Source organism: Antrostomus carolinensis, unplaced genomic scaffold (assembly GCF_000700745.2).
Source record: "Antrostomus carolinensis isolate BGI_N321 unplaced genomic scaffold, ASM70074v2 scaffold329, whole genome shotgun sequence".
Lineage (NCBI taxonomy): Eukaryota > Metazoa > Chordata > Aves > Caprimulgiformes > Caprimulgidae > Antrostomus > Antrostomus carolinensis.
In genome coordinates this window covers 6683-29817 of record NW_010339014.1, presented here as the reverse complement: position 1 = coordinate 29817, position 23135 = coordinate 6683, and the positions used below count along the sequence as shown (strand labels likewise).

Sequence of the window (23135 nt, the reverse complement as noted above, 5' to 3'; positions counted from 1 at the left end):
AACTTTGTTGGGAAAATTGATGGGGGAAGATGGAAAACTCCTATTTTCACTTCTGCCCAAATTAATTAATTTGGTCATATGTCAATTTTGGTTACATATTCAACATATATTTTGCACAAATTTTCATGCAAACAAATATCTCTTACATTAGTTCAAATATAAAGCAAGGTGAATTGTAGTTACTAACTTTCCAGAGTGATTATTAATATTTTTTTTCTACTATTCAACTATTTTTGTGTGCATGTTATGCTCATTTGTTCATTTTCAGGAAAATAATTGCGTAAACACAACCCTATCTCAACTCAGCCCTGAACAGAGGCAAGATTTCTCATAACCAAGTGGGAAAAATTGAAAGAGAATTAATATTATGGTATAGAGATGGTGCTGGTACACATATATCTGGTAAATGCAACATATTTAAATATAAAATCTGTGAGAAATTGTTCTTCAGCTTTTCTCAACAAATGACAAAAATGGAAGACCTGCTACAACAGCATGTGTGCATTAGCAGCTAGATATGAACACTATGCTGCAAATAGTTCTTGTAAATGGAGAAACAATTAGCAACATCATTAATTTACCAGAATCACGACATTGTGCATTCCTTCCTTCTTCAGCTGTTGGAGGTATTCTGGCAGACCTGCATAATTCACTTTATCATAGGTAAAGTCCAGGCGACGTTCCATGTAGTCGATATCAAGATGTTGGACATCCTAAATATTTTTAAAGGAAAAATTACATGAGTACTTCATCCAGCTCTGGAGCCCTCAGCACAGGAAAGACATGGACCTGTTGGAGCAGGTCCACAGTATGGCCATAAAAATGATCTGAGCGGTGGAACACCTCTTCTGTGAGGAAAGGCTGAGAGAGTTGGGGTTTCTCAGCCTGGGAAGAGAAGGCTCCAGTGAGACCATATTGCAGCCTTTCAGTATTTAAAGGAAGTCTATATGAAAGTTGGGGACAGACTTTTTAGCAGGGCTGGTAGCCATAGGACAAGGAGTCATGCTTTTAAACTAAAAGAGGGTAGATTCAGACTTGATAGGAAGAAGAAATTTTTTACAGTGAGGGTGGTGAAGCACAAGAACAAGTTGCCCTGAATGGTGGTAGAAGCTCCATCCCTGGAAACGTTCAAGGTCAGGATGGACGGGGCTCTGAGCAACCTGGTCTGGTTAAAGATGTCCCTGCTCACTGCAAGGGGGTTGGACTAGATGACCTTTACCCTTCCAACCCAAACTATTCTATGATTGAAGTATTTGATACAGTAAATCAGAATGTATGCAACTGCATTTGTAAAAGGTAACTAATGTATGAAATGAAACCTAAGAGGTTGGCTATAATAATTGTAAATATTTGTCAGACCAAATTCAGCTCCTATGATTTTACATGGTAGCAATGGACAAAATGGAAATTTAGAAGTCCTAGATTAGCAACTGTTTGGCAGAGATATGCATCAGAAGTACCTTTTTTTAAAAAAAAAAAAATGCTAACACCTCATACTGCATAACAGTAAATCCACACAGAATCACCTGCTATGCAATCAAGAGCAGCACTTAGACCTCATGTTTAAAACCTGCTTTAAATGCTCTTTTAAGTAGTATGAAGATATGACGTGCAAAACCACTACATAAAATTATGATCATCCTTTTATTCTACAATTCTCTTTGTAGGATTATGGTTTTTTCCTCTATTATAATTTTCTTCATATCACTTTGGATTGTAAAATTATCATACATAGTGAAAAATTCATACTTACATATGGGATATCATAGTAGTGCATGCGATCAACAGTTTTCTTTAAAACATCAATGCTGCCATAACCCCATCGGGAGAGATGAAATCCCAGAGACCAGTAGGCAGGCATGTGTGGGCGTCCAATGGCCTATGGCAGGAATGAGGAATACAGAAATGCAGTGGGTGAGATGAAGAGAATTTATTCTGAAACATCAGGAGGGGCTCCCAGCTCATTTAAGCCACAAAGATCTGGGCACAGGTATCACACACCCACAAAGTACCCTTTCCTGTCTCAGAATGGCTCACTGTACAGTATGCTTGGCTTCAAAAAAGCACTTCTTCTGATGGACCCTTGTCCTTAGCAGAGGCTCTGAGTGACACCCACACTGAGCATCCCTTCTAAGAACGCCCCAGTGGAAGACCAGGTGTATAAAACCCAGCTTGAAGTTAAATAGGGATCTCACTGAGGGAGCCTCTGCACAGTAGCACGTGCTAGTGGAAACACAGTGTGGAGCCTCGCACCAAGTCCACAAACCCTTTGGTCAACAGCAGGCAAATCTCTAATACTACACAGCAATGTCAGCTTTGCTAATTTCTCTTGCCGCCTCCAGCTGAACTAACTCATCCAGAGTCTAATGTTTGTTTGAGCTCTCTGAAGTTTTAATTATATTTACACACCACCCTGGTGAAATTCAGTCACTTATGACTGACTGCTCTTATTGCTGGCCCACAGCATTGTGTTGCCAGGCATTGACAAACCCCTTCACGGTTCGAGTTACTGTTTGGTCCCAAAATTCTCAACTGAAACATGAGGTAATGAGTTAAATATGATTTTATAAATATTTCCAGTGGCTGCACGTAATCCAGCTGTAAACTGCATGAGGAAACTCAATTGAGAGCACAGGAGAGCTCAGCATCCTGCTCTGCTTCCCCCAGTGAAAGCTGCTCTGGCAACCTGGGACAAGCAGTGAGCTACCATGATGTGTCTGTTCTAGAAATAAGCTGAAATCTGGCATTGCTTCATTAGTACACATGGGTGTTTTCTGAGAGACATCTCTTGAAATCCTTACTCCAGTTTTAAACAGTTAGATCCCATGAAATCAACCTTGGTTCAGTATTTCCAACACCCTTGCAGGCAATACATGAAAATCAAGTAGCTAGTAAGCATCCGTGACTTACTAATCAGCTGCAGATATTGACTCCCTTTGGCTAAATAACTGTTCCTCCTTTATTTCCTTGTGGATCTCCAGTTAGGTAATTATGCTAAGAAGTGAAAAAGAACAAAACTTGCATATTGGCAGCTAAATCCCATCTACTTTAATTAAATAAAACAAGGCACTCCTGGCACTCTGTGTCTATTGCATTGCTAAGCTTTCTAGAGATCGCAATGCATAAAGGCACAGTTTCCTATGGGATTTTCTCCAGTAAGAGTCTGACCCGGAAAAGTAATGCTGAACTTGAAATTGCCCTAAAATACGTTACAGATGCTAGAGCTGGTGGGACTTGCAAACTGCACTGGACAGAAAAACAGATGCAGGAGAGAAGCAGGGAAAAGCAGAGGATGTTTTAATGCACCTGAGCTGGGGGAACACACAGTAAATTGCTTCCAAACAGGCAAGGCTTGTGGACAGACAGGCGAACTTCAAGCACTAAGCATTACAAATTTGGCTACAAAGGGTGCTCTTGTTTGTTAGGATGCTGCTGTCTCACCTAAGTAAAATCAGAAGGAGGCCAGAACAACTGGTAAGGTTACTAGTTTGAGTCCCTCCAGGAGGGATGCTCTGGCTGAGCAGCACAGCTGCCCCGTACACTTACTACTCATCCTGTTCCACCAGACTTAACTCTTTTCACTCTTGTCAACAACTACTCCACCTCCAACTTAGCTGGAGGCTAAGCCCTTCAGAGGAAGGAAGAGCAGCTATCGGCAGCATGCTCCTGACACAGCTGCATTCAGCCTTCCCTGTGTGCCACTGTGTCCTTTACGGGAGAGGCCCTGGACAGAAAATGTGGCCCCTACCGTGTAGTGGGAGGCTTGTGGGCAGAGAAACACCATCGCCACCACAGTGCAGTCTCATATGGTTACCTGAGTCATTAGTTATTTCCAGCTTGTGTGGATACACCTGATCCCTCAGATCATCTTTCAAGCTCTGTTGGGGTTTCCTGTGGAGAGCTGGATGGGGCACAATGGCTCAGGATGATCTTCTAGACCGGCACCAAGTTGTCTAGTAGAGCATGGCAAGCCTCAGGGCAAGAAGTCTGCTTCTCTGTCATAACCATACACACCTTATTAAGGATAAATTAATCTGAGAAGGCAGAAGAGCTTGTTTTAGACCAGCCAAGACTGCAAGGTGAGCTCTGTGAACCCCACCACTTTGTGCTCCTAAAGCAGATGCACAATTTGCCCTTGCTTTCTCTACTGTAAACAGAGAGTAACCTCTACAAACAAGGTTAAAAAAACAGAACAAACAAAAAAAAGTCCCTAATGAAATAAAATGTTTTGTGCACAGGCTTCTCTCCTCGGACAAGAGGAAGAGGGAAAACCAGCTGATAAATATTAATCCTGCAGCTGAACGCAGAGACCAGTGCCCTGGCAGGATGTCTGCACAGCATCTGCTGCCTCTCCTCAAGCAGTCTGAGAAACGAGAACTGCTGTGGGGGTGACCAGCCTGGGCAGAGGCAGTGGGAACTGCTGGGCAGCCCTGCACTGGGTCCTGGAATACCCCAGGTTGCTCCTGGCTGGGGAGGACAGTCAGCCCGTGACACTGCTAATACAACACAGTTCATAGAATGGTTTGGGTTGGAAGGGACCTTAAAGATCATCCAGTTCCAACCCCCCTGCCATCAGTAGGGGCACCCCCCACTAGACCAGGTTGCTCAAAGCCTCATCCAACCTGGCCTTGAATAATTCCAGGGAGGGGGCAACCACAGCTTCTCTGGGCACCCTATCGAGCACCCAGGAGGATGCCAACAGAGCTGGAGGTGGAGATGTGGCCACTGGCCTACTGGCCATCATCCTTCCCAAAGGGCATGTCCTCAGCACTGGGGTTTGCTGAGGTTCAGCTGCTCACCCTTGCGTGATGGTGCTGTCTCGCCTGCGGACAACAGAGCTGCCCCACAGCAAGGCAGTATTTCATGACAGTATCCCTTGAGGAGTTTGGCATTACAGCTGAACCAACTGAAGAAAATCCACCTTGCAAGCAAGATATTAAGTTTTAAAGCAATTATTTCCCCAGGTTCACCAGGCTGGCGCATCTATGGTGAGCTTAATTGAAATCAGCAGAACATTTGAAGAGGAAGGATGAAAACAGGGCAGCTGGGAAAACAAATGTTCTTTTTTCTAATTATGCTGCGGACTCTCTCTAATGGATCCCCCTGAAGCTTCCTGATAAAGTAACTGACATATGGTACTTACTTGCAGATGGATCAGCAGAGGCAGGGATGTAATTTTGCAAACCTGAAAACTCATGTTGGATTTGATATATATTTAGGATCTAGTTAATTCATATAGATTGCATTCTGCATACAAATGACCATAAAATGGAGTAGGCGGAGAAAGCCTGCTTGGCAAAATTGACTCCCATAGAATCAGAAAAGGTAAATGATGTATGGCAGGAGGACTGAGGGAGGAAAACATGAGAAATGCAGAAACAGCAAACATATGGGGTATGCAAACTGAGAAAAAAAAAGGGAGGGGGTGCGGGGGGAAGAGACAGTAGTGCAGAAGCAGAAAAAAAAAAACCAGATCCTATTTTCTGCTCCACAATTCCTCCTGCACTTGGTTCTTAAATAACTCCTGGTGTTGTTTAATAAATTCACTGTTAGTTTTTCCAGATTTACATAACTTGGCATTATGTAATTTTTTTTCACTTTTTTTCAGATGCACCTGAGAGCTGATGAATCTAGGAGGTATCTGGAAGTGTTTTGCAGTAAGAACCAAGTTCAGTGAAAACATGTATATCTAACAGCTAAAATCTGTGCTCAGGGAGCAGGTGATCTGTATTCAATTTCCCTGTGTTGGATTATTGGACAAATAACATTGTTATCATGAGCATCAAAAATATCAACTAAATTATAAATGCTATATAGTAAATCAGGATCCTATTCTATCAATGCTGTGACCAAAGACGTTGATGTGAGAGAGCCAGTGGAAGAGTTACACACTATATATCATAGAGGCCACCGAGAGAGAGACTGTTTCCCGTGCTTACAAAGGAGCTGAGATCTCTAGCAATGCAGCTATATGAAAGCAATGCAGCTCAACATGAAAGACTGCTAATCTTGCACCCTAATTAGTCATATAAAATGAATCTTGAAGCTTGATATTTGCTTAAACTTCCTTTCTTTAAGGAAGAGCTGTAGGAGGAAACTATAAAAATCCAAGTGGAATAATGCTCTGTATATAGACACAGAAATAGTGTGTTTGGATAGTCACACAATGGCTAAATTACACAGGTGGCCCAGGTATCTGTATCCAGCTCATCGCCTATGGCTGCGGCAGGCAGGTGAGTGCTGTGGCACCTCGTCAGGCAAGGGGTAACCTGCACTCAAAGTCTGTGCACAGAAGCTGAACTTTGTATTAGGAGAACCAGAAGACAGGCCCTTCAACTGCTGAATCATTAAGAAGTTGATCACAGTCTCAGGAATCTAAAAATGTTATTTGACTTTCAATGCCAAGGTCTTCAAAACTTTTTCTTTGCTGCACAAACATTTATCATCTGCTTGGTCTTTCTTGGAGGACCCATGAATTCAACTGTGAGACTCTCACTGAATCATCTGTGATGAAATGCAGGTACAAGCAGGTTCCTCATGTTACATCTCAAATAGAAGGCTGAGCTGGAGACTGCCTGAGGTCCCTTCCACTCAGAACTATCCTACAGTTCTGTAAGGAGGAAGAAAACCAGCAATTTGCTCTCAAAATAGAATTAAGAGACATGCAGTATACTCTCTCAAAGCTTGTCATCAGACAATATGTGATAAAACAACAAATTCATGGCCTTCACTCCACCCAACAGCTGTTAAATGTCCATTTGTTGAGTATAGGTGTCCTTGTTACGGAGCTCATATGCTACTGCTACGCGCTGTTACTCTGTCCTGCCAGGCCACCAGTGGACTTGGCAGTGGTGGTCTGGTATGAGGTCTGGCTGTAGAGCCTCAGCTAGGCTCACGCAGCTCAAAGGCTGAGCTCTTTAGCTTACTACTGCTTTTCCCATCCTCCCACAAACGCAGGTGTTTGCCATAAGAAGCGAGGTCTGTGTTATATAACTGTTCTGCACACTGGACCTCTTCGGTAGCAGAAGAAAAGTGTGATTACTGTCAAATATATACATAGCTGTGGCAGGACAGTCTCTGATGTGCCAGGAGCAGCACTCCTCATGGCTGGGCTCAGGGACAAGAGGGAAAAGAAGAATCGGAATGGAGATGTCTCCTTCCCATCACATGATGCCCAGCACATTTCCTATTGCTGCCACCACTGCTGTAGCACGGTGGTGCCACTGGCAGGATGCATCCCACAGCCCAGCTCTGCTCCACACAAGACACAGCAGAGGGGACAGGGGCACCAGCATTCAGCTCTGTGCTTCCTCCCCAGTCCCTGCTTTGCCCTTGGAGCCCATTTAAAGTAGATTAGCCTGGCCCAGTCTGGCACCTGGGGCCACCACAGCTTTCACTGCCACCTCTCCTCACCCCAAGGATGCACAGAGATGCTGGTGGTCCCATCAGGGCTGTCCCTCTGGCAGGGCAGCCGCAGTCATCCCTGATCACCACAAAAGGAGCCCCGCTCCTGGCACAGCCCAGCAGCCCCAACCAATTACTCAGCACTGGCTCTGGGCAAGAGTCCCTGGGCCATCCCTGGATGCTGGTAGCAACCTCACCTTGCAAGGGGGAAGCTCACATACTCCAGAGACACAGTAGAGAGCTCTCTTACAAAGCTGTCCTAACTCACTGCTTTGAAGGAAGCTGCATAAAAAAACTGAGCAGAGCTAAGTTCCTAAATCTTGAGCAGAAACAAGCACAGCAAGTGCCGACAGGGTTGCCAGGTCTGGAAATGGCACTGAAGGCAACAGCGCAAGGTGTTTGAGAAGAATGTAGAGCACTTTGCTCCAGACCCAGCTCCCTCTCTCTCGAGGATGGATCAGCTGGTGCCCAGCCACCCTGCCACACCACTGGGTCCATCCTGGAGAGGATGTGATGGGTGGTCCTTGCAAAAAACCCCATGCAGTGATTTTGCACAGATGTTTGCACAGGCAGGAGGCAGGTGCCATTCCCACAAGGAGCTTGTTGCAGCAGGGCAGACAGGCCCCCACCAGGGTCCCCTGCGGGTGGGAGCTCCCAAAATGCCACTTCCCAGAGGAGACCCACACGAACAGCCAGGAGAGCTGAGGGATGCTGCTGAGCGATGCCTTGCAGACACTGTCCACGTTGCTCCTTTCCACCACCTCCCCTCTCCCAGGGCATGACAATGACCACACGGAAGAGTCCTCTCAATGTGAAAGAAAATACAACTGAAAAATAAAGACTTTTCTGTCTCCTTCACCTTCCCACATATCTAGTACATAAAAGCCAAATCATTACCCTAGAGACTAATAATATGGTAATTGCAACATTTGCCATCCAGGAATTTCAGGATGTTTACTGAAGAAGTTATTAGTTCACTGTGAAATTGCTACCATGCATTCCTGAAGATTCCCTAGAGAGCGAGCTCAAACTCAAAGAATGCAGAGCAGGGGATTTTTTGTCCTGGCATGTGATGTGACTTGTTAGGAGACGCCCACCAGCTCCCCTTTACCTTATTTTCTTCGCTCAAGCTCCATTTCCAGAGAGGCAGGGGTGGAAAGTGAACTGCCAGTACCCATCAGCTGGGGAGTGAGAACTCTCTTATTTTATTTTCAGCTGCTGGCCACCTGCTAAGCCACATAAATGCTGCCTTAAAACACCAGCAAAAGACTTTGAAAAGAAACGGGGATGGCTCTAATCTCCATTGCGCTGCTGCAGCGACCCCTGAAATCGGTGCTTTCATTGCAGGATCACAGCTGCTGTTATCATGGGGAGTCACTTTACTTTTTCTTTCTTCATCTTTTTTGTTTGATTGCCAATGTGTACGTTCAAAAGACAGTTTGCAGGTTGATCTGTGACACTGGGGTTGGAGGTAGCTGGTGGGGAGGATGTGCAGAGGGAGATGGAAACCTCTAAGTGACAGAGCAGTCACTCTTGCGGAGGAGCACTGGCAACCTCCCACGTCTCTGGGAGGCACCACCTGAACCTCTGCTTGGCAAAGGAAGGTCTAGCAGAGCCCACTGCCCTGGGGAGGCTCCAGCCTTCCCAAAATGGCAGCAGGAGTGAAGTGTCTTCTCCCTTCCATCACCAGAACAGAACCCAGCAATACTTTCCTTCTGGGCTAAATCCTCTGTTTCCCTGTGCCAAAACAATGTTTCTGATCCCATTTTAAAATAAGATAAGCATAGGATATGGAAGCTTTAAAAAGCCAGGAAAGACAAAATGTTTGCTGAAAATCAGAGCTCAGGTGCTTGGCAGGACAGCGGAGGGGAAGGCAGAGCACATGCACATCTCACTGAGAGCTCCAGCTGCCCAGTACCTCCAGTTACAGCTTCATCCTCAGGGTCTGCATGCATGAATCCCTCTGCTCACAGTGACATGCCCTTTCTCAGCACTGACATGCCCTTTCTCAGCAGGGACATACCCTTTCTCAGCTTTGTTCCACACTTTTTAGGCCTGGTGCTGGTTTCTTTATGCACAGAGCTTGGTTCTGAGGTGGTAATTTTCTGTGCAAGGGCCCAGTTAAAGCATCACCCAGCATTTGGTGACCAGGAAAAATATGTTACTTGCCATTTTTTTCTGAGCAGCCCTTACTGGATGAAAATTGCATGCACAATCCTGAAGGAGTTATTTGCATGGATACCCTCAGTGCCTTGGAAAACACTGGGCAACAGGAAAATAAGTAATTACACTCTTTGACATAGCATTAAATACGGGTTTTTTCACACCTATGCTTCATACCTATGCTCTCCAATGCACTTACATTGATTTTCATTAGTAAAAAACAGTCTGATGCCCCAAAATCAAAAGGCAACTCCACTGGCAAATAAAGCCTTGAAGTCTTTGAAATTCATTCAACATTTCTGAAGTCCAGCAGACACAAAGTTCCCAAACATTCTCGTCTGTGCTCTTGCCTAGTTTGTTTTTTCCACCCCCAGTGCCAGGACACAGTTACAGTCATGTGGTGAAGACTATAAAAGTATCATGGCCTGCAGAAGAGTAAGCTTGGGCAAATTTCTTTCTAACAATTGCATCTCCTGCTTTTAGTATTGAAATGCTGCAGGAAAGGCTGGAGATGTGCATTGAATGCACAGCCAGTCTGCTACAGTCAGACCGTTTGCAGACACAAGCACACACTACGTTGCCCATGGACCTAAAGCTGTGGCTTTGTACAAACAGATCAGGACTAAGTTTTGGCTGCGCTGCCTGCTGATACTACCAGATACTGATGGGAGTTCGTTACATGGTACAGCCCCGTGTGCCACAGGCACTTTTCTACTAACCTCTGTGTATTGCTGAACTACGTTTTCAGGAGTTGGTCCAAGGAAGACATAGAAGTCAAGAATCCCTCCAATAGTGCGGAAAGTTAAAGATGGATTTGGACTCAGAGAAACTTCTGCAAGGAAAAAAAAAAAAACCAACAGGTTCTCAGTACAAACCAGCTCTGCACTATGCATGAGAATGGTTTGAAGCTGCACCAGGGGAGGTTCAGACTTGACATTAGGAAACATTTTTTTACCAAGAGGGCAGTCAAACACTGGAACAGGCTTCCTAGAGAGGTGGTCAATGCCCCATGCTGTTGGTGTTTAAGAGACATTTGGACAATGTGCTTAATAATATGCTTTAACTTTTGGTCAGCCCTGAAGTGGTCAGGCAGTTGGACTAGATGACTGCTGTAGGTCCCTTCCAAATGAAATATTCTATTCTATTCTATTCTATTCTATTCTATGCTATGCTATGCTATTCTATTCTATTCTATTCTACCCTATCTTAGATGTATGCATGCTAGGCTCTGTGTGCACAAATGTATCCCCAGGCAGAGATGGCTACATGTTCAAGTCACTACCCAATGCCTTGTGGGTACAACTGCATGAGCAAACAGGACCTGTACGTTGGTTAGCAGTTGCCCAGTGTTTCTGCAATCTCTGCTTTCACATTGGCATTGTGCATCAATAAATCACAGAAACCCACACGGAGCAGATTCAACAGATCCATTTGTCTCAGTTTCATTTATATAAAAAGAAACCATAAGCTTGTGTTTAGGGTTCCTCTATGCTATTTTAATCTTCTTTTTGGAACTCATTGCCTGCAAGGGGAAACTGATTTTATAGACTAAATGAAGATTCCCCTTTTCTGAAATTATACCATTGGATTACGAGAGTAAGGTGACCATGGCAACGCACAAAACTATTCTCCACAGACAGAATATAGGAGTAACCTAAATTGATTTGATTCAGTCATGCCAATCCCAGTGGAAATTTCTTCCACCTTCTTCTTTCCCTGCATATGCATCTATTAAAAAAAAAAACAAAAACACCCCCCCCCCCCCAAAAAAAAAAAACAACCAAAACAAACCCCCACATATATTTTAAAGGAAAATACCTTACCTTGTTAAATAGTCATTCTAATGAAAACCCTTTGAAAACTTTACAGTAGTTCCCGGAATCTCAGTTATGGAACAGTCACTCAAATTTGTACCACGTTGAAAAAACAACCACTAAAACAGGTTTTTGTATTTAATAATTTGCCATCTTTCTATATGCAGTCCATATAGGGAATCCATATATCTTTTTACCTTGTGCATTGGAGTTCAGAAGGAGAACACCGTGGGCATTGGAGTCAGCTTCTACGCACATATAGAAAGGGTGAACTCCATAGAGGTTGGCAAATGGCTGAAACACAAACAGCACATTACATGCGGTTTGACTTTGCTATTTTAAATAGTTTTTGTCAGGTAGGCACATATGCAAAGACAAGGAAATAAATTATTTAATAGTTAGAGACTTGTTTTGAAAGGTTGGGGAGTTTTTAATCTAAACTGGTGTGAAGTCAAATTGATAGAAAAGAGCTATTTTTTCTGCCTCATCACAATGATGCTTTTTCTCTTAGTTAAGCCTTCCATATTCTGCAAAACCCTCCAAAATGGCATGGGTAAGAACTGCTCTGCTAATTAAAATAGACTCATCAGCCACTGACCTCAGTTTAGCCAAATGTCTAATGAGTCCTTCTGAAGTCCAGCTTATTTGAATGAACAGGGATTGATCCAAGCATGAAATCAAATGCTTTCCTGAATCAGGATACTGACACACAAAATACTTCTTTCTGAAAACTAACTGCACCTTGAGAAAGCTTCTGATGAAAGGTTTCAAAGTCCCTTCAAAATGGTTCATGGTTTTATCATTTAATTAAAAATTATGACACCTGCAAAACTGGTGACATTTCGTGTTCAGTATTCATTCACATGAGCAGTGCTACCACACAGAGAGAGGTGCTCCCTCGGCAGAGCTGTACCCTCGCCACCTCCTTTTGGTGATACAGGTTAGAACAAAGTGTTGCATGAAGTGAATTACCGTTGTTTTTTAACATGCCATACGTAATGAAGTCCATGCTGTGTTTGAAGGACAGGTGCTCATGTTCACCAAACCCATACACCGAAGTGGATGGCACAGTAGTTGTTATCTGAAGATACTGGTTGGAGAAAAACAGATCAACCAGGGGACTGTCCCACCTGTGACAAATAGATGGACACATGATTAGTTTGCTTATCTTTGGCATGCATCATTTTAAGTGCACGTCTGTCTATTTATACTTTTTCTGTATTTTGGAGAGGAACAATATTAAAAAAAATTAAATTATATGCATGCCTAACATGGTTAACCAAACACACATTAAATTCCTCTTGCAATGGCTGCAGACCTCATCTACTTCTAGAATAAAATGCATCACTATAATTTTGAAAAGTGCAACTAAAATAACAGAAGACTATCTATAATCCTGTTATCAAAATAAGTGGTTGCTTGTGCTATTTCTATGACAACCAATGGGGCAGGCTAAAAATTGTTATTACGCAGTGGGGTTCACAATCCTTAATGAGAACAACAGACATTTAGTTATCAGTTTTTACTTTTTAATGTTTTGCTGGATCAGGACCCGAATACTCGTTACCTCTGGCTTAAAGCAGACACCTAAAGCAGAGGGATAGCTTCCTTCAGACTCTGCTTGAATTAGATGTTTTTAGTGTGATGACTCTCCCGCTTCTCTCGCCAGCTTAATGCCTTTATTTCTATTGAATCATCTGTGGACACAGGCTCACATTTTAATTAGGTGTTACATTCTGTTTCCTATCTCTAGTGCTATAATAAGCTGCAAGCTAGATGGGGTAGAACATAGTCAAGCTGGGGAGAAGTGTTTCATTAATGGCACTGTGTATGCCATGAGTACCACATTTAGATAGCACCCTCTCGAGCCTTGTTTAACCATGAATTTGTTACAGCTAATTAAAATAAATGAGCCAAAGCCAGAGAGCATAGAAGTAGCATAATTCTCCTTTTAATGGTCTTTTGTCAATGATTTTGACAAAATTAAATGGTTGATCAAATTGACCAGTAAATCAGAGAAGTGGAAGATGGGCTGTGTTGGTGGGGAGCAGCACTACCGCTGTGAGGGGAGCTTGCTGGTGAGCCCTGGCTGCCACCTGTGCCACTGGCACCCCTGCCTGGGGACAGTCCCCGCTGCTTGCAGGGCTCTGCCACTCCCACCACACCAACCTCAGGCACCTCTGCTCTCCCCAGGAGGAAGCAAGGATAGCCACTCTTAGGGGTGTCCAGAGGCAGACCTGAGGCACCCTCCTGCCTGCCTCTCTGAGCAAAAATCAGGCACAATCTATCCCTAAAGTGTCCTAGACAAGTCCTAAGTCAAGCCCACATACTGAAGAGTCTATGTATCTTTTTAAAACTCTATTTGACCTTTCTCACAAGCAGGAAAAGTAAGAATTTATATTTAAGTCTTGATTTGGTCGTCTGCCAGCAGCAACTCTCCCTCCCTTTCATCATCTCCTCCACCTACTCATAGTACTGAATAAGGTTATTTTCTTATAAGGAAGGTTAACATATGCAAAATATACCTGAGAATCAGATCCAGCTCTCGGCACACACAGGCCTTTCTGCAAGAGACTGCTGCTGTGTAGGAATGGGAATGGGCTCTGGAGCTACATTCCTGTCCAAAGGAACACTGTCACATAGCTCTGCTCTGTGCCAAGGCAGGCAGTCACTGCTCTGAGCAGACCATGGGGTTATGCAAAAAGCAAAGGATGCCGGAGGGGAAATGCTTTGGGAAGAGCTTAAATATCTGTCCTAACTCATTGAGCACTCTCCATGATATTTGTTTAGAAGACATGAGGCTTTGTACGTTCATGGTACCCGCATTACGACACTGACATTTCCCATCGTGAGAGCAATTAGTGTTACCATGGCACTGAAAGTGCTCCTTTGGCTCAGCAAGCCCTGCCTGCCCAGGAGGGTCACTGGGTGCTGCAGCCACAACCCTAAGAACAACCCCTCTGCCTTACCACGTCTTTACATGGCACAGAGAAACTGGTTTATACCTCATGCATTCCCTTGGGCCACTGTCACTGCATGGCATTGCCAAAACAGTTCCTCCCACTGCACCCCTCCGTCACTCGGCTCCCTGCTCCCAGCAGTGCAGCTCCCCGTACGTGCTGCCAGCCCTCGCTCTCCATCAGCCTCCTCTCTCGTTAGACCTCCGCTTGCCAGAACAGCCATGCACTAAAAATAGCATTAACTGTGACACAAAAGCACTGGTAATGACTCTTTTTTTTTTTTTTTTTTTTTTTTTTTTTTTTGGCCCCCTTTTTCTCCATTGGAAGGAAAGCATGGACAGGTTTTCCTCTGGCACCTCTCTGCCAAATGGGTGCCCTCGTGCTCTGCAGTGCACTGTGGGAAGCTGTTGTGTTACTTTATGTGTCTGTTTGTGTTGTGTTGACAAAGAGCAATCATTTAAATGGAAAACATATATATGTCTGTCATTTCTTAAGCACTTGGAGACAATAAAAAGAAATGTTATATTTCTCCCACCTCCCCTCCTGCTGGTTTAAAGCAGATAGAAGGAACAAAACAGGAGGGAGCATAAAATGAGACCATGTGCACAGGAATTTGCGTGGTTCTCCTCCAACAGTCCTACAAACCATAACAGTGCTGTGATGGACAACAGAAAGGATCTAAAAAAAAAATCTAAAAATACAGCTGAGTAGTTGTTCACTGTCAAAAATTCAACCCTACCAGCAGTTAGACATGGCAAAGCCTGTGAAGACAAGGAATCTTTCTTTGCAGAAGAGGTAATAGCTGCACTCAGGTTCATTGCTGAAAGACCTAATGTCTCTGTGGTGGGAACACTCATTCCCGTGGAAATACAAACTTCCTACAAAGCAGGCCTGGCCCATCACCTGCTAACAGTTGCCTGCTGCCTGTCTGGGAACTCTGACTGATAAAAGGTAGCATTTTCTTCCAAACACCATGCACTATACTCAAGAGGGAACCTCTCTAATTTTTAACCTCATATCAGGAAAACAGAATGATTGAGGATTGAAAAGGTCTGTGAAAATTAACATTTCTGGCCAGCAAATGAACGAGTCTCATATCCAGCAGTCAACCCTCAGGCCACCAGGATGAAACACAACTGCAGTGAAGCGGGGAAATAATATTAAAGGAAGGTGGGTAGGCAGAAAGATAAAAAATCCTGTTCATGTTGAAGGTGTAGTTTATGACTAACATTGTCACAACATTTGAGGGGGATGACTAAAAGGCAAGTTTTCAGAGGTACAATCATCAGTCCTTTGTAACACAAACTGGACATGACAATTTACCTGGTTGAATGACTTCGCTCTGTTGAAGTTTCTTGGAGACCAGTAACACCGGTGTGTGCAGTGGCTCGGAGCACTGACTCACCTGCCCTGAGCAAGCAGCTGGTGGCACTTATAAAGATGGTCTTATTAAACTTCCAGAATTAGGAGACTTTGAACACATACGATATATCATTAGGACATACATCATGCATTAGCTAGACATTCAAAAACCATTTTAGGTTGGAAGAGGGGTTTTTTTCTCTTCTTGTTGCAATGAATTCGGGAGAAATGAGCTCATTACTTTAAGATGTGAACACCCGTCCCACTTGGTCACTTGGAGAAAATGTCCCTCTAACATCTGCTTTCATTGGCCTCCAGACCCTTTGGAAACTGCAGCCTTGGGAAATGGAACACATTGTATATATTATCTGTGTGCAAATTCAGGTGGAAACTTCACATGTCTATCAGAAAAGTGGGTCTAAGCCTCCTGGCAGAGTTTGGGCATACATTTGCAGAGGGCACAGGCTATTGCTATACGCGCAGGCTGCCTGTAAAGCAGCAAAGCACCTTCAGGACTGAGGAGTATAGTCCCTATTTTCATATGAACCTCAAATATACTTGGCCCCTGACGCACTCCACTTGAGCTGCTGGGGAGCATCATCTTAGGATCCCAGGTTTCCATGATTTTCCATTGCTCTCAGGTTGCTGAAAAATGTTTCCACTGTCTCACAACAGCCATATACCTTACTAGCTGTAAGTCTTGGGGCACCACTGAACTGCAGAAGGCACACCAAGAATAAATTTTTATATGCTTATTTTATTTTTAAGGTCATTTATCAAATAGGTGGAGAAAGTCAGCACGAGTAACCAACATATTTTCCACAAATGTGACATTTTAAAAGAAAGAATTTCAGGGTATATTCACAGTTATTGACACAGTTCTGCTCTACTTCTACTGTGTTCATCATCATGCTATCAGGGCATCTCCTATAAGTGGCTGGATATATAATGCTTCATTTTTGTTCTGAAACACACTTGGACAAGTGATATACCTACAATACTTCTCGCCTATGTAACATAAAACATAACGATGAGAAGACTAAAATAATGGCCTTTACAAACTAGGAGGAAACTCAAGCTGCCCATGATGCACACAATTTGCTCCTGTTGCTTTCAGCAAAATTGCAGTTTAAGACAATAGCGTTATAAATCATTCTAATAGCCTTGCCTATGTAAAAACGTCTTCACAGTAAGTGGTGTCTGTGCTTACTACCACAATCAATAAAGAAGGCAGCTGAACTCTGCAGCAGCCTTTTTGGAAATTAGGGGAAATCTTGATTAGATTTCAGTTATTTGTGCCGTATCTTCCCAAGTGTGGTAGCAAACAAGGTATTCCAAACTCTTAATAGAGAGAAAGGAGCACTTATCTGGCTTGGGAAAAACGTTCTGCCTTCCATTATTTGTATCATATCATGAAGGAAAAGTCAGTTGGAGAATAGATATTAAAGTGGAGAATCAAATCAATACTCCATCCCTCTGCAGCCTGTCTCCAGCCATGGCCCAGGCCAGATATCGCAGAGGAAGGCGTAAGATGTCACTCACAGCCAGTCTTGCAATAATCTGTTTATGGAGGAAGTTTCTGGCTGTTTCATAGAATTAGCTTATGTTGTGAAACATGGAGACAAAAATAGTTGGGTTTCTTTTTTCAACAGATGATTTCTTTATTATTATGTGTGAATGTATATCCTGCTAAGCCTCGTGTCAGTTCTGCCCTGGGGCCATGTGTCCCACAGAGTAATCACACACTGCAAAATGAGGATGTCTTTGTTATTTATTGCTGCCTTAAAGCAAACAGTTCCCCGCCTTTTACTCTCTGTTCTTAAGGAAATGTATGCTTTTTGGAAGCCTTCATGCTCGCACTGGATACTACCCTCCTAGACCTCCTCCAGTGGTTGCTGCTGTTAGTAGCAGGAGCAGAAAGGAGAATAGTGCTCAACCTGAGAGCACGTGCCACTAAATAACACAGAGGCTCTGTTTTGTTCCCTCGCTTGCCTGATTTCAACCCAATTATTTTCTCTCCTGTTTTCATCACTGTAGGGCCCTGGACAACAGTGGGCCAGTTTTCCACTAGAGCTGCAAGATCAGCTACGATAGCATGAGCGAGGATTTATTAAACTAAAGCCAATTACAAATTTATTGACAAAATGTTTTGCTACTGATCACCCTAATTTGCCAAAACAGGTGTTTTCCCAGCATCATGGGAGTGGTGAGAGGTTCCCCACAGCCCCCGCTGCCCCATGAGGCCAGTAGTTTGGGATCTTCACCTCTGGGGCTGGAGAGCCAGGCCTCAGTCCCTGTACCTCATGGTTCAGATCTAAGACTTGGAGCCTTAAATCAGCCACAGGTTTCTGTCTTTCCCTGGCAAAACAGAAAACACCTGACATATGTATAGGAGTGGGGGCTCTGCCTGCCTCTGGGTCCCATGTGACCTTGTTGGCACCTCACCAGTGAACACACAGAGGTGGCACTTCTTCACCTTCATGGCTTTGGAGAACTGCCGGCACAGGGAAGGACCTTCCCTGGCCATCAATGAAACAGCAAGAATGTGGAAGAGGGTGAAGAGTAGCAGGAGCAGGCAGGACTGAATGGGACAGAAAAAAGGATAGCAGAGGAGGAAAAGGAGAAAGGTAAGAGAGAGTAAGCCAAGAAGCATTACTGGGAGGAGAAAGGGAGGCAGCCCAAGAGCTCCTGGTCCTGGAAGCCCCCCAAGCAGCACCTGGATCATTTCCCTGCATGATCCCATCTAATTTTCGCCCCATGCAGGCAAAGCAGCGGCTGTCGCCTGATTGCCTTGGAGCAAGCTAAAAATGTAGTGAGACTTGGCCTTTTATTCTTGCTCCTGGCTCTGCATGAGGTTTGCAATCAGCTGTTAATGCCTCTCCCCTCACAAAACTCATTCCTCTCCCCCGTTACTGTGATTACACAGAGCCCTGAGTTTGTCCTGCCCTCCTTGAGCTGGTGCCTGGGCAGCTCAGCCATGGCAAAGGCTTCTTGTATGCAGCAAGTGGGAGAAATGCCTTTAAAGCACATCCAGGAATACTTCAAAGTCTCCACTGCCTCTCCCCTGCAACCACCCCAACATGGTATTAAATTGTTCTGCGGGAGGAGGCGGCTTTGTGCGCACAAGTGGCAGAGCTGGGATGGGGTTTTATATCAAGCAGGTAGATGGTTCCTGCCACCAGCTACCCCACCACTGCAAAGTCTGTGGCACAAAGACACTGAGGGCAGGACAGACTGCACTGAGGGAAGGAGGGGAAAGAAATATAGACATGGACTTTGAAAGAGCAACCCACATTTCTGCTCAGGGCAGGCTGCTCCTTCCCCACATGAACTGTAAGCTGTCCCACAGCATGCTGGGGATGGTGAGGGATTTTAGGCTTTTTTTGGGGGGTGGGTCATCCAGCAGTACAAAGCTGCTGGTGAGGGATAAGGAGCATAACATAAAACAGATTTCTGAGAATTTGGGATTTCTTTAAAATGGAAAAGCCATCCTCAGAGACATTAGAAAGGTCCAGCAGAGCACCTGGACCTGGCTTGGTATAGACATGAGTTATTATCAACCCACACCTGGGGAGTGCAACTGCAGCACCTGTTGAAGAGGTATTATTTGCCTACATCAATAGTTTTGAACAATATTTGTGTGCATATGAAGATTAATGATTGATTCAGCTGTTCATTGAGACAGCAAGGCCATGGCCATTCACTTCTTAAAATAGGAGGCTGAAGTCCCTCCAGGTGTTGGGTGCTTGCCTGTTTCTCAGGGACACTTGCCTACTCAGCCTGGCATGGCCACAGAGGCCACTGGCCGTACAGCTCAGTGCCTGGCCCCAGGTGTGCTGAGTGCCCTAGAGCAGCAGCTCCCACTGCTGGAGAGAACCCAAAGGAAAAGATTTGGGGTTTAGCAGAGTGCACCTGGGACAGGAACAGGGGACAAGGCAATGCTGAAGATGCTCTTTTTTCTGAGCCCTTGCTGCAGCCGTGAGGCTCACTCAGACCCATTTCCCACATGTCTAAATCTGCCTTTGGGCAGGTTGAACTAACACGAAAATCTACTTAACATGCCAGATGCCACTGGTGCTCACCCAGGCCTAGCCAGCCACTTACAGTCACTGGTGGAGATGCTCCTGTAACGCTGCTTGCTGAGGGTTCCTCCTCCTCAGTCAAGCAAATGCAGCCACCCATGGCTTTTAGGCCAGGATGTATAACCTGCTTTTCTGTTTTGAAAGAAGATTTCCATCTGCACAGCTCTCTGGTGGCTAAACAGGCTGCAAATCCCTCTAAGTCACGCTGTGGAGGAATCTCTGAGCATCTGCATTCTCTCACTCTGATGGGAGAGACAGGCAAACAAATGAAAGGGAAACATTTTTCCTCCTCACACAGGGAATTTAACTCCAAATATGATTCAGCTGTGAGAGGAACAGCTCCCTGCTGGGATGTGATCCTTCAGTCTATAAGCACTGGCTGTGCCCTTTCACATGAAACAAAAATTCCCAGGAACATATAATTTCTCTTTTTAATGCAAAATCCTGTGTCTCTGCTTAAGAGAATCTTTTAGTAGCAGCCCTACCGTGTTTTGCAGGATAAAAACCCATTAACTGCGCATTCTATTCACCCGCGATTTCCTCTTTTTGGGGTCGGTTGGGTTTCAGAACTCCTTTACCTGCCTGGAGGCAGCACAGGCTTTTCCAGCAGCGATGCTGATAGCCCGGCATTGCTGCTGAGCGCAGCGCCGATGCTACTAACCAAGGCTGCCCTCTGCCTCCCCGGGCTCTGCAGCACATCACTGCTGCACCCCAGGCCTGCACCACTGCTAAGCACGGATTTTGGGGTGCCCCACTGACAGGGGTACAGAGGAGGTTTCCTCAGGTCCACGGCAGGCTGGTGAATGTGCCCTCCTGGAAAACTGCTCAGTAGAGACCAACTTTGTGCTCCTCTGCCTGTCGCTGGAATTGTGCCCTTGGCAGCTCAGTGGATCAAGCCCTGTGTCTGCTTCACAGCAGGTCCCTTCCCCTAATTGGGGCATCCCAAGTTTGAGGATGCCCTTACTAACCAAGGCTAAGCTCTTGGGGTTTGGATGAAGACAAGGAGGGGTGAATGGGAATGGGCCATGAGCTAGCTGCTCGCCATGTCTTGTTATGCATTCACCTCTTACATCACCATTCCAATTAATGAGCTTTTACAAGAATCTCTTATTACAAGGAGAAGAAAATTGGGCCTTTAACATAAGCCCTCTGTTTTCACAAAGCTGTTAAGTCTAACAAGGATTTAAATTATTTTTGTTATCAGAGTAATGCATAATACAGGCATTTACAATAGCCTGCAAAAAGAAAACTTTACAGAATTGACTGTGACGAGTATAAAAAGAGATGCCACAAGATTGCAATTTAAAAGGATGGGCACCTAATTAAAAAAGCAGTGCAGTGGTTCCCTCTGCAGACTCAAACCATTCTAAAGGCTGTATTGTCTTACTTGCATCACACATGTTAAACCATCCTTATGTTGCTCGCAAATATAATGCTTATATTTTGAGTCTGTTTAACAAAGAGTTTCTTGAGGTGGAGGGGAAATCTGAGCTGATTTAGTTTCTTGATTTGAGGTTAGATATTTTTAATGCATAAAATGAACCACTTGCATCCCAATGACTTTCTGGGAATGTGTTTGCACTAGTGGTGGGGTCCAAGGAAGGCAGAGCTGGGGCTGAGGACCCAGCACCCGCACACATGTTGAGGGCTCTCTCTGAAGGAGCCCATTAACAGCCAGACTGCATTGCCTGTGCTCCCAAGGCACATCTCCCAGTAAGGTCACGTGGAAGGGACCTAATCCATGCTCCTCAGAACGACTGCAAGGTCAGCCAACACACAAGGGGTAGGTATAACGAGGAGACTCACGCCAAAAGGTGCTGCTGATCTGAATTAAAATGCTAATATAGACACAACCACAGCCTGATGTGAACAGTACCCATGTTTCTATGTTCTGTGCATCTCCTTCGCCCACCCTGAGTCAAGCAGTGATAACCCAGAGCAGTCTGTAACACTGTCCTTTGTCACCACAGACAGTCAGAGACTGCAGCTCACGCCACGCTCATGACCCCCAAATGCAGTGGGCAGGAGAGCACCTTGATTGGGACTCTTGCTAAGTAGCATTGCACACTAGAGATGTGTTAGCAGAAGCAGATAAAATGGGAAATTATGACACCTGGTGACATTTGCTAGTGAGTGGAGCTATGGCTGAAGTTAAACTTACAGTACCAGCTTAAGAATACAACTAGCATCTTTGCAGAGTGACAAACTAGGCCCACAAATGCCATTCACTGAAATCAGTAGAAGTTAGAGGCTTATGGTTTCTGTGGCTTTGAGCTTTAGTTTCCTAGACCTACCTCTTGGAGGGTGTCAGGAGATTTGGTGCTCAATTTCTGACATATTAAAACACCTCAAATTTCAGAAATCTTAGTTCAGTGCTTTCACGAATAGAGTCTATTAGCGTCCCAAGCTGTGAAATCGTAGCCTCAAGGCACATACTCTTATTAATAATGAGTGTTTTCCAGGGACAAGGCATAAATCTGTATTTATGCCACATCCAGTTTGTGCCTGAACCTTTGTCATGCAGAGCCAAGCAATAGGGTGTGAGGAAACAGCGCTCACCCTGTCACACCTAATTTCTGTGAAAAGTGACATGAATGAGACCTGGTACTCACAGCACAGTGCCAGTGCTTTTCCTCTTGATCCTGAAGTGTGAGGCGTCATCCACAAACTCCACGTCATAGTTGGCCTCATCGGCGGTAACCCCGGGGGAGTCGATCTTGAGTGGGACTTCAAACCGCTCTCTGTTGGGGTCATAGAGCTAAAGCAAGTCAAGGAGGAGACAGGTGAGCTCATGCGTTAGCGTGCGTTGCTTTGGCTAAATGATTCCCCCTGCCCCAGTACTCACCCTGAACCGGAGTCTGTCCCTGGTCTGGAACTCCACTTCCAAGACGACCGGGGAAATGTCATTTCCGAAGAGGGACAAGGCCTGGCGCTTGTTCAGTGTCACCCTGAAGTAGAAACACGTGCTGGTTGGTGCCCACCACCACTGCTCGCTGCCTGCAGCCACACTGGCACAGGCTGGGGGAACAGCTCAGCTATTCTATGTCAGCTCTTTAAAAACAAATCATTGACTTATTGAGAAAAATAATCTCTCAGTTTAGCTTAGGTTCTCCTTGCCATTAATGGATAAAATAGGTAGTACTGAAGCAAGGGGACCTCATGGTCCCCTGGGACGCAGCTCCCCAGGTGGGAGGGACCACCCCGTGCCGGTGTCTGATTTCCTCACCAGCAGCGTGAGCGCAGGACCCCATCCCTGTGTGGCTTGTATGCAGAGAAATACCCCTATTATCCCCTTCGCTGCAAGCTGAGCAGGCGGGAGCGAAGCAGCGTGGGGAAGGTCTCCGGCGAGC

General features: G+C 44.9%; 1 protein-coding gene across 1 annotated transcript; it reads right to left on the bottom strand.

The window, feature by feature from the left end:
• Positions 1–581: 581 nt before the first annotated feature.
• Positions 582–22641, bottom strand: LOC104530939 (maltase-glucoamylase, intestinal-like; the record flags this gene model as incomplete). Its single annotated transcript, XM_010175679.1, has 7 exons — positions 22631–22641; positions 22398–22543; positions 12354–12511; positions 11579–11675; positions 10287–10399; positions 1754–1879; positions 582–713 (listed from the first exon to the last, which is right to left on the bottom strand). Coding segments are annotated over exons 4-7 (432 nt in total), but the record flags the coding sequence as incomplete, so codon positions are not given.
• Positions 22642–23135: the final 494 nt, after the last annotated feature.